Source organism: Tetrahymena thermophila (genome assembly GCF_000189635.1).
Source record: "Tetrahymena thermophila SB210 genomic scaffold scf_8254687, whole genome shotgun sequence".
In the NCBI taxonomy this organism is placed as follows: domain Eukaryota; phylum Ciliophora; class Oligohymenophorea; order Hymenostomatida; family Tetrahymenidae; genus Tetrahymena; species Tetrahymena thermophila.
The window spans coordinates 4,635-16,397 of record NW_002476453.1 but is presented as its reverse complement, the minus strand read 5'-3'; the positions used below and the strand labels follow the sequence as shown (position 1 = coordinate 16,397).

At 20.4% G+C, this 11,763-nt stretch overlaps 3 protein-coding genes across 3 annotated transcripts in view; 2 read left to right on the top strand and 1 right to left on the bottom strand. All coding sequences in view use genetic code 6, as the record gives it.

The window, feature by feature from the left end:
• Positions 1–5,427: 5,427 nt before the first annotated feature.
• TTHERM_01519330 (hypothetical protein) lies at positions 5,428–6,531 on the bottom strand (the record flags this gene model as incomplete). Its single annotated transcript, XM_001013256.2, has 2 exons — positions 5,428–5,877; positions 5,950–6,531. Coding segments are annotated over 2 exons (1,032 nt in total), but the record flags the coding sequence as incomplete, so codon positions are not given.
• A 2,807-nt stretch (positions 6,532–9,338) lies between these two features.
• TTHERM_001517361 (hypothetical protein) lies at positions 9,339–10,088 on the top strand (the record flags this gene model as incomplete). Its single annotated transcript, XM_012796919.1, has 4 exons — positions 9,339–9,487; positions 9,536–9,760; positions 9,812–9,859; positions 9,935–10,088. The coding sequence occupies 4 exons, from the start codon at positions 9,339–9,341 to the stop codon at positions 10,086–10,088; spliced, it is 576 nt and encodes a 191-aa protein (XP_012652373.1).
• Positions 10,089–11,566: 1,478 nt separating this feature from the next.
• TTHERM_001517350 (hypothetical protein) overlaps positions 11,567–11,763 on the top strand; it is a gene marked incomplete at both ends in the record, with an annotated part of 450 nt that continues 253 nt past the window's right edge. The window contains 2 exons of the mRNA XM_012796918.1: positions 11,567–11,649; positions 11,719–11,763. The exon at positions 11,719–11,763 is cut by the window's right edge and continues 253 nt beyond it. Of these exons, the coding sequence (XP_012652372.1) occupies positions 11,567–11,649; positions 11,719–11,763 (128 nt within the window). The remainder of the gene's footprint in view (positions 11,650–11,718) is intronic.

Below are 11,763 nucleotides of genomic sequence, written 5' to 3'. Positions count from 1 at the left end.
GCATAATTTTTCTTTCATTTTTTCTGCTTCTATTACTAATTTAATTTATATTGACTTAAGTGATGAATTATGTTTCATTTGATTTTTTTTTCAGATTATTTTGTTATTAATGTTGTATTTCTTCTTATATTTTAGATGATAGAATATTTGAAAGAGTCTTAAAATATAAGCTTAAATTTTGATGTTTGGCTAGGATACTTTTAAGGTTGTAGTAAGCTTAGAAAGAATTATTTCTGTATTTAGTTAAATATGTTATATACTTTAAAGATATGTATTCAATATTGCTTATATTCTTTTGAGTTATAGGGTGCTTTAAGCTCCAAATGAAAATACTATCTATTAATTTAAAAAGATCATCTTTTATTAAATTATCCTTTTCATCTTTGAATGTTGTCACTTTACAATAGCACTCTAAATCTTAGCAATTATTCTGGTGATAGATGAGCTATTCAAATAAATAAAATTTATCTTATTCGTTTGTAGAAGAAGTTTGCCCTAAAAGGTAGAGTTACTCAAGGTAGAAATCTAAATGACCATAGTATCTACATAAGTTTTTAAAATGAAATGGTTTATTTTAAAATTAGTTTGAAAGAAAGAAAGAAAATAAGGTTATGTGGGAAATTTATCTATTTTAAATTTACTATATTTAGCATAAATTAAATACTAACTTAATGAAAATATTAAAGAAAAGTGGTTGTTTTTTAGTATTTATTGATCATCTTAAATTATAATAATATTTAATTGAATAAAAAAATTAAAATCTAGGGGTATTACTTCTCAAAATTTATTGAATTTATACGCATCACCTGAGAATATCTAATTTACCAAATAGAAGAAGAAAAGCCATAGAGCAAGCATGAAATAATTAGATTTGAGTAAAAAAGGTCTTTGAAAAGAAAGAAAATATTTTTTTACCATAATATAAAAACGGAATTTAAATAAAGAAATAAGATCGAAATGCAAATATAAAATTTTGCAAGTTTCTTATGTCTAAATGGTATATTTACTATTGAATCATATACATAAAGTATTGATATAGCTTCAATAGTTATATATTAGAAATCAATTGGAAATAAATTGATGAAATAGTTAAATATAGTAGCAAAGTATAGAGACATTTAAACTATTTAAATATGTTTAAACTTTCTTTTTAGAAGAGTTGCATCATTAAATTCATAAGTTCTGTAGAAAAAAAGCAGCGTAATTGTTGTGCCTATTGTGAATAATAAACCTAAGTATGAAGTTACTAATAAAATAACAGGCTTTTTATAGCATTAGCTACCATTATATTAGGTCAAAAATCCATATTAGCCACAACTTGAGATTCCTGAATTAATTTCAAGATTAGGTATGGATAGTAGCCATATATAAATTAGGAAGTATATTGTGAGTCTTTAGTTAATTGAATTTCTAATCTTTCTAGTCTTAAGCAACCATGATTTTAATTTAAAATATTTAGCTAAAGTAATCAATATCAGGTAAATAATATAAGCATACATAAGAACTTAAGCTATGAAAAAAGCCCAAATAACCATTCTTTCTTAGCCATCTAGAAATAAAAAATAAGTTCCAGTAGAATATTCTGATATTTAGGCTAAAGTTTTCATTTTTTGTTCTTATTAAGACTCGAGAATATAAGTTTAAAAGATATATCCTAGTATTTGTACCATGTATATCAAAATTAAAAAACAAAAGAAATTCGTGTGGATGCTATGTGTGTACTTATCTTCAATTATTTCTAAAACTGTCTCAAAAAACAAACCAAGCATGCCTTTTTTATTTTTAGTTTGTATTTCATCATTTTTATTTTGGTTTTTTACTTCTACTTTTTTAGTACCCATCATTATATTACAAAATTTGTTTGCTTGATACTTATTTCTGTTAGTTTTTTGTTTATTAAATTACTCAATAATTACCTTTTTTTGTTTATTTTTTAAATAACTTAATTAATAAATAAAATTTAGTGCATGATAATAATAAAAAATAAGTAACCTGTCTTGAATTATTTCTAAATCTGTCTCAAAAAACAAACCAAGAACACCTTTTTTATTATTAGTTAGTATTTCATCATTTTTATTTTGTTTTGTTACTTCTACTTTTTTACTACCCATAACTATATTACTAAAGTTGTTTACTTGATACTCATTTCTGGTACTTTCTTTGTTTATTAAATTACTAAATAGTTTTTTTGTTTGTTTATTTTTTAAATAACTTAATTAATAAATTTAGTGCATGATAATAATAAAAAGTAAGTAACCTGTCTCATTTTTTATAAATCTATAAATATATTTCCTAAACACTTTATATCTAAAATTACATTCTAATTATTTTTCATTATATTTAACAAAATTTTCTAGTAATTTTATTAAATGCTTTTGATTTTATTTCAAATTTCAATTGAATCAAAGAAATTTGTTGTCAACTTATTTAAAAGTAAATAGTAATTTTATAAATACTTATTGTTCATATTGATTTTCTATTTAATAAAACAATTTTGATTTAGGATATGAACTTTCCTGAATAATTGAATCAAGAAAATCAATAAAATGCTAGAGTTTTTTAAAATTTAGAGATTTTGATATTAAAAATGAAATATTAAAAATGTAATATTCATAAATATGAAATCAAATAAAGCAAATAAATATCCTTCTATTCTTCTATTTGTAAATCTGCGCTTAAAATATAAGTATAGAATTATTAATTATACTTAAATCCGACATATTTTTTATAAGCCCAGCTATTTAATAATTCTAGAATTTTTTTAAATATATAAAATTATTTAATTGATTAATAAATATTCTAGAATTGCTCTATTTATCAAAAAAATAAAAAAGGAGCTTGAATTTTTTTTTTGATTGAAATCAAAATTTTTTGAAATAATTAACTTGAAATATTAAATTATTAGTGATTGATCCTTTAAGGTTTTGTTATAATTTAAAAAATTATTTTTACAAAAATATAGATAAATAAGAAATTTTATTTGAAATAAAAGTATTTTGATTCAATTTATCAATAAATGTTTAAAAAACTAGTTTTTTATTTTATTGTATGCTAAAAATTGTTAAAATTATTTTTAAAATACAAATAACATAAAAAACAAGAAATTATTTAATTTATTAGATAATAAATATTTCAAAATTGTAATAGCTGTTTAATGATTTATAAAGTAGATTCTTCTTGCATTTTAGAATAAGGTATTAAGGTTAATCCAAATGTTAAACATCTTAATTCATTATAAAATACTCCTTTTATATAAAAAATTGCTATTATTTAAGTAATAAAGATAATAGGTCCTAAAATTATAAGATAAAGCTAAACTTGTTGACTTAAAAGTGAAGTAAAATCTAAACAGATTTTTGATATTGTGCTTATAAAATTATTTAAAAGATCATCAATTTATTAAGTTATATCTATAAAAAGGTCAAAATAGTCAGTACTATTTAGGTATTACTGTAGCTATAAAATGTGAGTTTTGAATTCAAGGTCGTTTTTGAATAAACTTGAATATTGGTTAAATATATATATATACCTATTTATTATCCCTAAAGCTCCACCTTAAAAAAGTTAAATTTCTGATTCTGTAAAGTTAGAGCAGTCCAAAGTTAGCTGTTAATTATATTCTAACTAATCACATAAATTTTATTTTAAAATATTGCTTAAATAATTAGTTTAAGACTTAGAATATGAACTAAGCATTTCCAAATCCTTAAGGATTTAAGGTATAAATTATTGAACTTGATAATTTTATTAGTTAAAATGTTCAAAGGTTTAATTCAATTTAACAATAGGAAAATCCTTTTAGAATTGAGTTATATATCTATAATTAGAGAGAATTTAAGAAAAGGCTTTCATTTATAAGAAATTCTAAATAGCTAAGGAAGATTAATAGAAAATAAGAGAGCGTTAATTAAAAGTATCATTAAAATTTTTAATTAGCAAGTTACTTACACTAAAAAATCCGATTGATAGAAAGCAAATCAAACTTATGGTAATTAATTTTTTCCACTTAGTCAAATTTTAATGAGTGAAAGAAGTTGAAATCATTTGACTTCTTTTTAATTTTTTTGATCTTTTTGTATATGCTGCTAAACTACTTTCAAAATTAATAAAAGATAGCTTTTTTTCTAAATACTTCATCTTTTTTGGGCTATTTTAAGAATTTTAGTGGTTTTCTTTATCTTCGTTAGTAATTTGTAAAAAAAATTTAGTTGAAATAAAATCAGTTTGTAGCCAAGATGATGATGGATCTTTAAGAGTTTGAACAAACTTTTTATAAATAGCTGAGTTATTTTCACACTCAAAAACTTATATTCTTGCTATAGTCATCAAAATTTTTTTTTAGTATTTCTAAATTAGCAATATTAAATAAATAGCTAGTGAAAAAATAATAAAATAAATGAATATAGTTAAGCTGATAATTAAAATATTAAAATCTTTGAGATTATTTTGATTTTGCGTATCTTATTAATAAACATTTTCCATATTTATTTATTGATTTTCTCTAAAAAGTATCATATTTGAAATTAAGTAGAATAGTCCATCAATTTAATTTTGTTAATTTTTTAAATTTATAATATTTTTAAAATTTAACATATCAAATTCAAAATTATTTCTTAGTAATTAAGAGTATCCTTTCCTAATTATTTTAAAAATAAAATTAACTTATGAATAAAATTTTAAATTATCTCTTATTAATGAATTATTATAATTTTTAAAAATATGATTGAAAAAATAATATTTTTAAAATGATTTGAAAAAAACTAATAGATTTTTTAAAAGTTTGTTTTTAATAATAAATGATAAAAAATTTTTTGAAAATATGTGTTTTATGATAAAAAAAGTTTAATTTAATTAAATGTGGCTACTTACTTATTATTAAAGATTGTTACTGAAAAATTTTATTGCAAAAACAGGCCATTAGAGATATAGTTAGACATAAACTAAATATAACTATTCTTAAAGTTGTAAACTGACTAATTTAGCTATTGGTTCAATTAATTTTATTTGCTCATAATTGATTCGATATTGAAGAATAACCCATTATTTACTTGGTACAATTACAAAATAGATAAAAGAGCTCTATAATATTGCTAGTTAATTCCAGAAATCGAATTACATACAGAAAAAGTATCAGTCTCTATGTTAAACTTAGTATTAATTACAATACTATAAATTATAATCAGAGAAATAAATGCTATTATGACAAATACTTTTAATTATTTAAATAAAAATATAATATTAATTAAATTTTTTTATAAAAATAGCTAGTAATTTACATGATATTATATTGAATATCTTAACAGTAATATGTGATTTAGATTTATCTTACATTTGATTAATTAATTGGCCTTTTGTTTTTAATAGTAAAGAGCTTAGAGAGTGTTAGGAAGAGTTTTTTGTTTATAAATTTTGAAGATGCTAAAATACTTGGTTTTCATTCTTAAAATATTTATTAATATTTTATTCATTTAAATCTTAAATTTTATTTTCTAATTTATGTTCACTTTATTAGTTGAATAAAATTTCATCATTTTATTTCTTTGTTTTTTTATTTTAAGGAGAACTGTCACTTATGTTTTACTCTATTAATACTCTCTATGTTTAATTAAACTTTAATTCTTTATTAAAAAACTCATCTTGCTAAGTATTAAAACTAATTTCTTAATAGATAGTTTTATCCATATTAACTTTGCTGATATTAATTTAACTTGTGTGCATTATAAGATCTAATTTACTAATATCTTTTTATTATTCTAACTTTTTTATATTTGATGATATATTTATCGAATCTTAATTGTCAGTAGATTTTTTTTATACAATAGGAAAACCATTCATTTTTAACTTTTTTGGATCTGATTCAACTATATTTTGAGTATTCTATTAAATAATAATAATAATAATCATGAATTAAATATTTTCTATTTTATGTGTTTTTAAATGTAATATTACTTTTTTAATCATATTAAAAATCGTGCTTTCTGGTTAATTGTTTTTTTCTTCATCAACAGCATTTTATTTGAACATACAATAGCTCTATGAAAAGCTGCTAATAACATTTTCTTTTTCTGCAATTTAAGCATTTGTAGAAGACTATTATAATGGAACGGATTAAATTTAATTATCTGTTTATCCTTAAAAATAAGGGGAAGCAAACAAAGAAGGAGGATAATGTGTTTAGACATTTAAATTTTAAACACCATTATCATAGTTATTACATTTTTAAATTAACTCAATTTAATTCAAGTTAGAAGTATATAGTCTATCTATAAACTAAATATCTTCTTCTTATTATATTTAATTTTTTTATTATTCAGATGAAAGAGAGCTATTCTCTTTAACAAAATTATGTGCATTAGTTAGAGATATAAAATCTATTTACTTTTTTTAATCTAAAAATAACTTATCTTTAATTTCACTATTTTCTTTTTAATCTTCTGACATATTTGTTTAAAATTTTTAAGAATAATGACTGGATTCAATAGTGTTCTCTATTGTGGTCACACACTCTTGATCTTCATAAAGATGATTCATTCTTGAAAAAGGATTAAATTATTTTGTGTCATTTTTATTTTTAAAGGCATCTATTAGTTCTAAACAATAGAAGGACCTGGTTTTTTTAACATGATTTTATTCATAGAAGTAAGAAATAAGTTATAAGTTAAAAGAAATATCTAATTCCCTAAACAGATTGTTACTATTTTCATAAAACTTTTTAAAAAGTGTTTAATATTTAGAATTCATTAAATTAAAATTACTAACTAAGAAATATTTAATAATGTGTAGTATTTTTTTTGTAAACAATAATAAGTATTTAATTAAGTGTTATTACATTAGAGTTTCTCTTCTAGAACTGTGAAATATATCTGTAGTAAGAAGCAAAATCAATTCCAGGTTAAAATAAATTTCTATCTTTTGAGCTAGTGAATTAGCTTAAAAATTGATTAAGTTTAGTGTTAAGATCTTGAAAATTATATGGTATCTTAATCTTATAAATTTTATTTTGACACAAATTTGTAAATGTTTTATTTTAATTAAGATTATTACTTTGAGTTATTTAACTTGATTATTCATTTTCTTCATAGTGCTTTCTAATAACTCTTAAGACCTATGGTATTATCAAAAATATAGAAAAATTATTTTAAACTTAAGACGGTGATATTTCATTGAAATACTCTTCAATCTATTTCATTTAATTAAAAAATATATATAAATAAGAAACTTATAAAAAGTAAATTTTAGAAATTTTTTTTTTTAATTATTTAATTAATTAATTTTTTCTTCTTTTTAATTTAAAATTAATAAGATCATTAATCAAATTTATTTGTAAAAATTTTATTTACAAAAAATATAATATTATTAAAAAATAGTGATCATATTCCATTCGCTATATTTTAGAAAGACAGATATTGAGTTTTATTTAAATTTCTTAAAATTTTTTTAAATTATTAAAGTAATTTTAATTAATTTTTAAACTCGATTACCTACTATTTCTGAAATTATGATTCTTATTTGTCTTTTTATAAATTAGTGAGTTTATCATTTTCCTCTTTGTCAAGTTTACTTTTAAAAAGCTAAGAAAATGCTTTATATGAGGTTCCTAAAATTTTTCCAAAGTGATCAAATAAAATATAAGAATTATTTGTATCTCTTTTAAGCAAAGTACTATAAATACAACAGTCATTTTAGTTTTCAAACGAAAAATTAAAAAAGAGTTTTATAGGAATTAAAAAACTTTATGAATCTGCTGCAAATACTTGCATCTTTTATTCAAAGAGATTAGAAAATCCATTTTATATTGAATTTTGCACAAAAAAATCATGTATGTCACCTATAAAGCTTGGCATGAGTGATTTTATATTTTTAATTTTATAGACCTCCTTATCAGTGTACCCAAAATAATTTGCTATTTTAGACAAATTGTTGCTAATTATTTCTCCTTAGTTTTTCGCAAAACTAACTTTCATTGAGATTACATCTCCTCTTAAAACTGCTGTATTGCTAACTTAATCAAAATATTTATTTTAATCATTCCTTAAAATTTCATTCAAGTAAATTTCATCTTAGATAGAAGCAAATAAATCATTCAATACTATGACTTTGTAAACTTACCTTAACTATATCATTTAAATAAATGTTTTGAGAGAGAAAAATATTTAAATAATTTCAAATATAATTAATAAAATGTACCTTAGATACTCGATAAGATTTTCTGAAGAAAGGGTAATCTAAATTTTTAACAAATAATTAAGAGTAAACCTTTTAGATTTTTAGGGCTTTTGAAGACACAGAAAGAGTTAAGTCTAAGAAATTTTATAAAGAAACATTTTATTCTTTTAGAATTTTGTAATACTCATACTTTTTTTATGTAAATTCTATCAATAATGGCATAAATTTTCTTTCAATTTTATCTGCTTCTATTACTAATTTAATTTAATTGACTTAAGTGATGATTTAAGTTTTATTATATTTTTTTTTAAAATTATTTTGTTATTAATGCTGTATTTCTTCTTCTATTTTAGATGATAGAATATTTGAAAGAGTCTTAAAATATAAGCTTAAATTTTGGTGTTTGGCTAGGATACTTTTAAGGTTGTAGTAAGCTTGGAAAGAATTATTTCTGTATTTAGTTAAATATGTTATATATTTTAAAGATATGTATTCAATATTGCTAATATTCTTTTAAGTTATAGGATGCTTTAAGCTCCAAATGAAAATACTATCTATTAATTTAAAAAGATCATCTTTTATTAAATTATCCTTTTCATCTTTGAATGTTGTCTCTTTACAATAACACTCTAAATCTTAGCAATTATTTTTGTGATAGATTAACTATTCAAATAAATAAAACTTATCTTATTCGTTTGTAGAAGAATTTTGCCCCAAAAGGTAGAGTTACTCAAGATAGAAATCTAAATGACCATAGTATCTAATTAGGTTATTAAAATAGAGTGTTTTATTTTAAAATTAGTTTTAAAAGAAAGGAAGAAAATAAGGATTTTTGGGAAATTTATCTATTTTAAATTACTAAATTTAAATTAAATACTAACTTAATCAAAATATTTAAGGATAAGTAATTATTTTTTTTAATATTTATTTATCACCTTAAATTATCATAATATTAATTGAATAAAAAAATTAAAATCTAGGGGTATTACTTCTCAAAATTTATTGAATTTATACGCATCACCTGAGAATATCTAATTTACCAAATAGAAGAAGAAAAGCCATAGAGTAAGCATGAAATAATTAGATTTGAGTAAAAAAGGTCTTTGAAAAGAAAGAAAATATTTTTTTACCATAATATAAAAACCGAATTTAAATAAAGAAATAAGATCGAAATGCAAATATAAAATTTTGCAAGTTTCTTATGTCTAAATGGTATATTTACTATTGAATCATATACATAGAGTATTGATATAGCTTCAATAGTTATATATTAGAAATCAATTGGAAATAAATTAATGAAATAGTTAAATATTGTAGCAAAGTATAGCGACATTTAAACTACTTAAATATTTTTAAACTTTCTTTTTAGGAGAGTTGCATCATTAAATTCATAAGTTCTGTAGAAAAAAAGCAACGTTATTGTTGTGCATATTGTGAATAATAAACCTAAGTATGAAGTAACTAATAAAATAACAGGCTTTTTATAGCATTAGCTACCATTATATTAGGTCAAAAATCCATATTAGCCACAACTTGAGATTCCTGAATTAATTTCAAGATTAGGTATGGATAGTAACCATATATAAATTAAGAAGTATATTGTTAGTCTTTTGTTAATTGAATTTCTAATTTTTCTAGTCTTAAGCAACCATGATTTTAATCTAAAATATTTTGCTAAAGTAATCAATATCAGGTAAATAATATATGTATACATAAGAACTTAAACTATACAAAATGTGCTAATAATCATTCTTTGTTAACCATCTAGATATAAAAAATAGGTTCCAGTAGAATATTCTGATATTTAGCCTAAAGTTTTCATTTTTGGTTCTTTCTAAGAATCAAGAATATAAGATGAAAAGACATATCCTAATATTTGTACCATGTAGATCAAAATCAATAAACAAAAGAAATTCGTGTGAATGTTATATGTGTACTTATCTTCAATTATTTCTAAAACTGTCTCAAAAAACAAACCAAGCATGCCTTTTTTATTTTTAGTTTGTATTTCATCATTTTTATTTTGTTTTTTTACTTCTACTTTTTTAGTACCCATCACTCACTATTTTACTAAAGTTGTTTACTTGATATTTATTTCTGCTACTTTTTTGTTTATTAAATTACTAAATAGATAGATATCTTTTTTTAGTTATTTTTAAATTACTTAATTAATAAATAAAATTTAGTGCATGATAATAATAAAAAATAAGTAATCTGTAATAATACCTCATTTTTTATCAACATATAAATATATTTCTTAAATTATTTAGATCTAAAATTTGACTCAAGAAAACTAATCAAATTTAAATAAATCTAATTTAAACATTAAATCTAGTTAATATAAAGGTGTATCTTTTAATAAATAAAGATAAAAATGGGAATTTAAAATTTACAAAGATGGTAACAGATATTATATAGAAAGATTTGCAGATAAAAAAGAAGCAGTAATAGTATATATGTAAAAGCATAAGAACTTAATAAAAAAACTTAAATATGATAGAATGAAAATTTTTATTTTTATTTTTTCTTTAGTATATGAAAATATTTCAAATTTTTTTTCATGTAATAAGAAATTATAGAGGGAGACATACAAACTAAATTTTACAAGTGCCAATGATCTATATAAGAAGTTTTTTGAAATAAGTAATTTGCAAATATTAAATTATTAATGATTGCTCCTTTAAGGTTTTATTCTAATTTAAAAAATTATTTTTACAAAAATATAGATAAATAAGAAATTTTATTTTAAATAAAAGTATTTTGATTCAATTTATAAATAAATGTTTAAAACTAGTTTTTTATTTTATCGTATGCTAAAAGTTGTTAAAATTAATATTTAAAAATACAAATGACATAAAAAATAAGAAAATATTTAATTTATTAGATAATAAATATTTCAACATTGTAATAGCTGTTTAATGATTTATAAAGTAGATTCTTCTTGCATTTTAGAATAAGGTATTAAGGTTAGTCCAAATATTAAACATCTTAATTCATTATAAAATACTCCTTTTATATAAAGAATTGCTAATATTTAAATAATAAAGATAATAGGTCCTAAAATTATAAGATAAAGCTAAATTTGTTGACTTAAAAGTGAAGTAAAATCTAAACAGATTTTTGATATTGTGCTTATAAAATTATTTAAAATAGCATCAATTTATTAAGACAGATCAATAAAAAGGTCAAAATAGTCAGTACTATTTAGGTATTACTGTAACTATAAAATGTGAGTATTTAATTCAAGGTCGTTTTTGAATAAACTTGAATATTGGTTAAATATATATATATACCTATTTACAATCCCTAAAGCTCCACCTTAAAAAAGTTAAATTTCTGATTCTGAAAATTTAGAGCAGTCCAAAGTTAGCTGTTAATTATTTTCTAATTAATCACATAAATGTTATTATAAAATATTGCTTAAATAATTAGTTTAAGACTCCGAATATAAACTAAGCATTTCGAAATCCTTAAGGAATTAAGGTATAAATTATTGAACTTGATAATTTTATTAGTTAAAATGTTCAAAGGTTTAATTCAATTTAACAATAGGAAAAATCCTTTTAGAATTGAGTTATATATCTATAATTAGAAGAG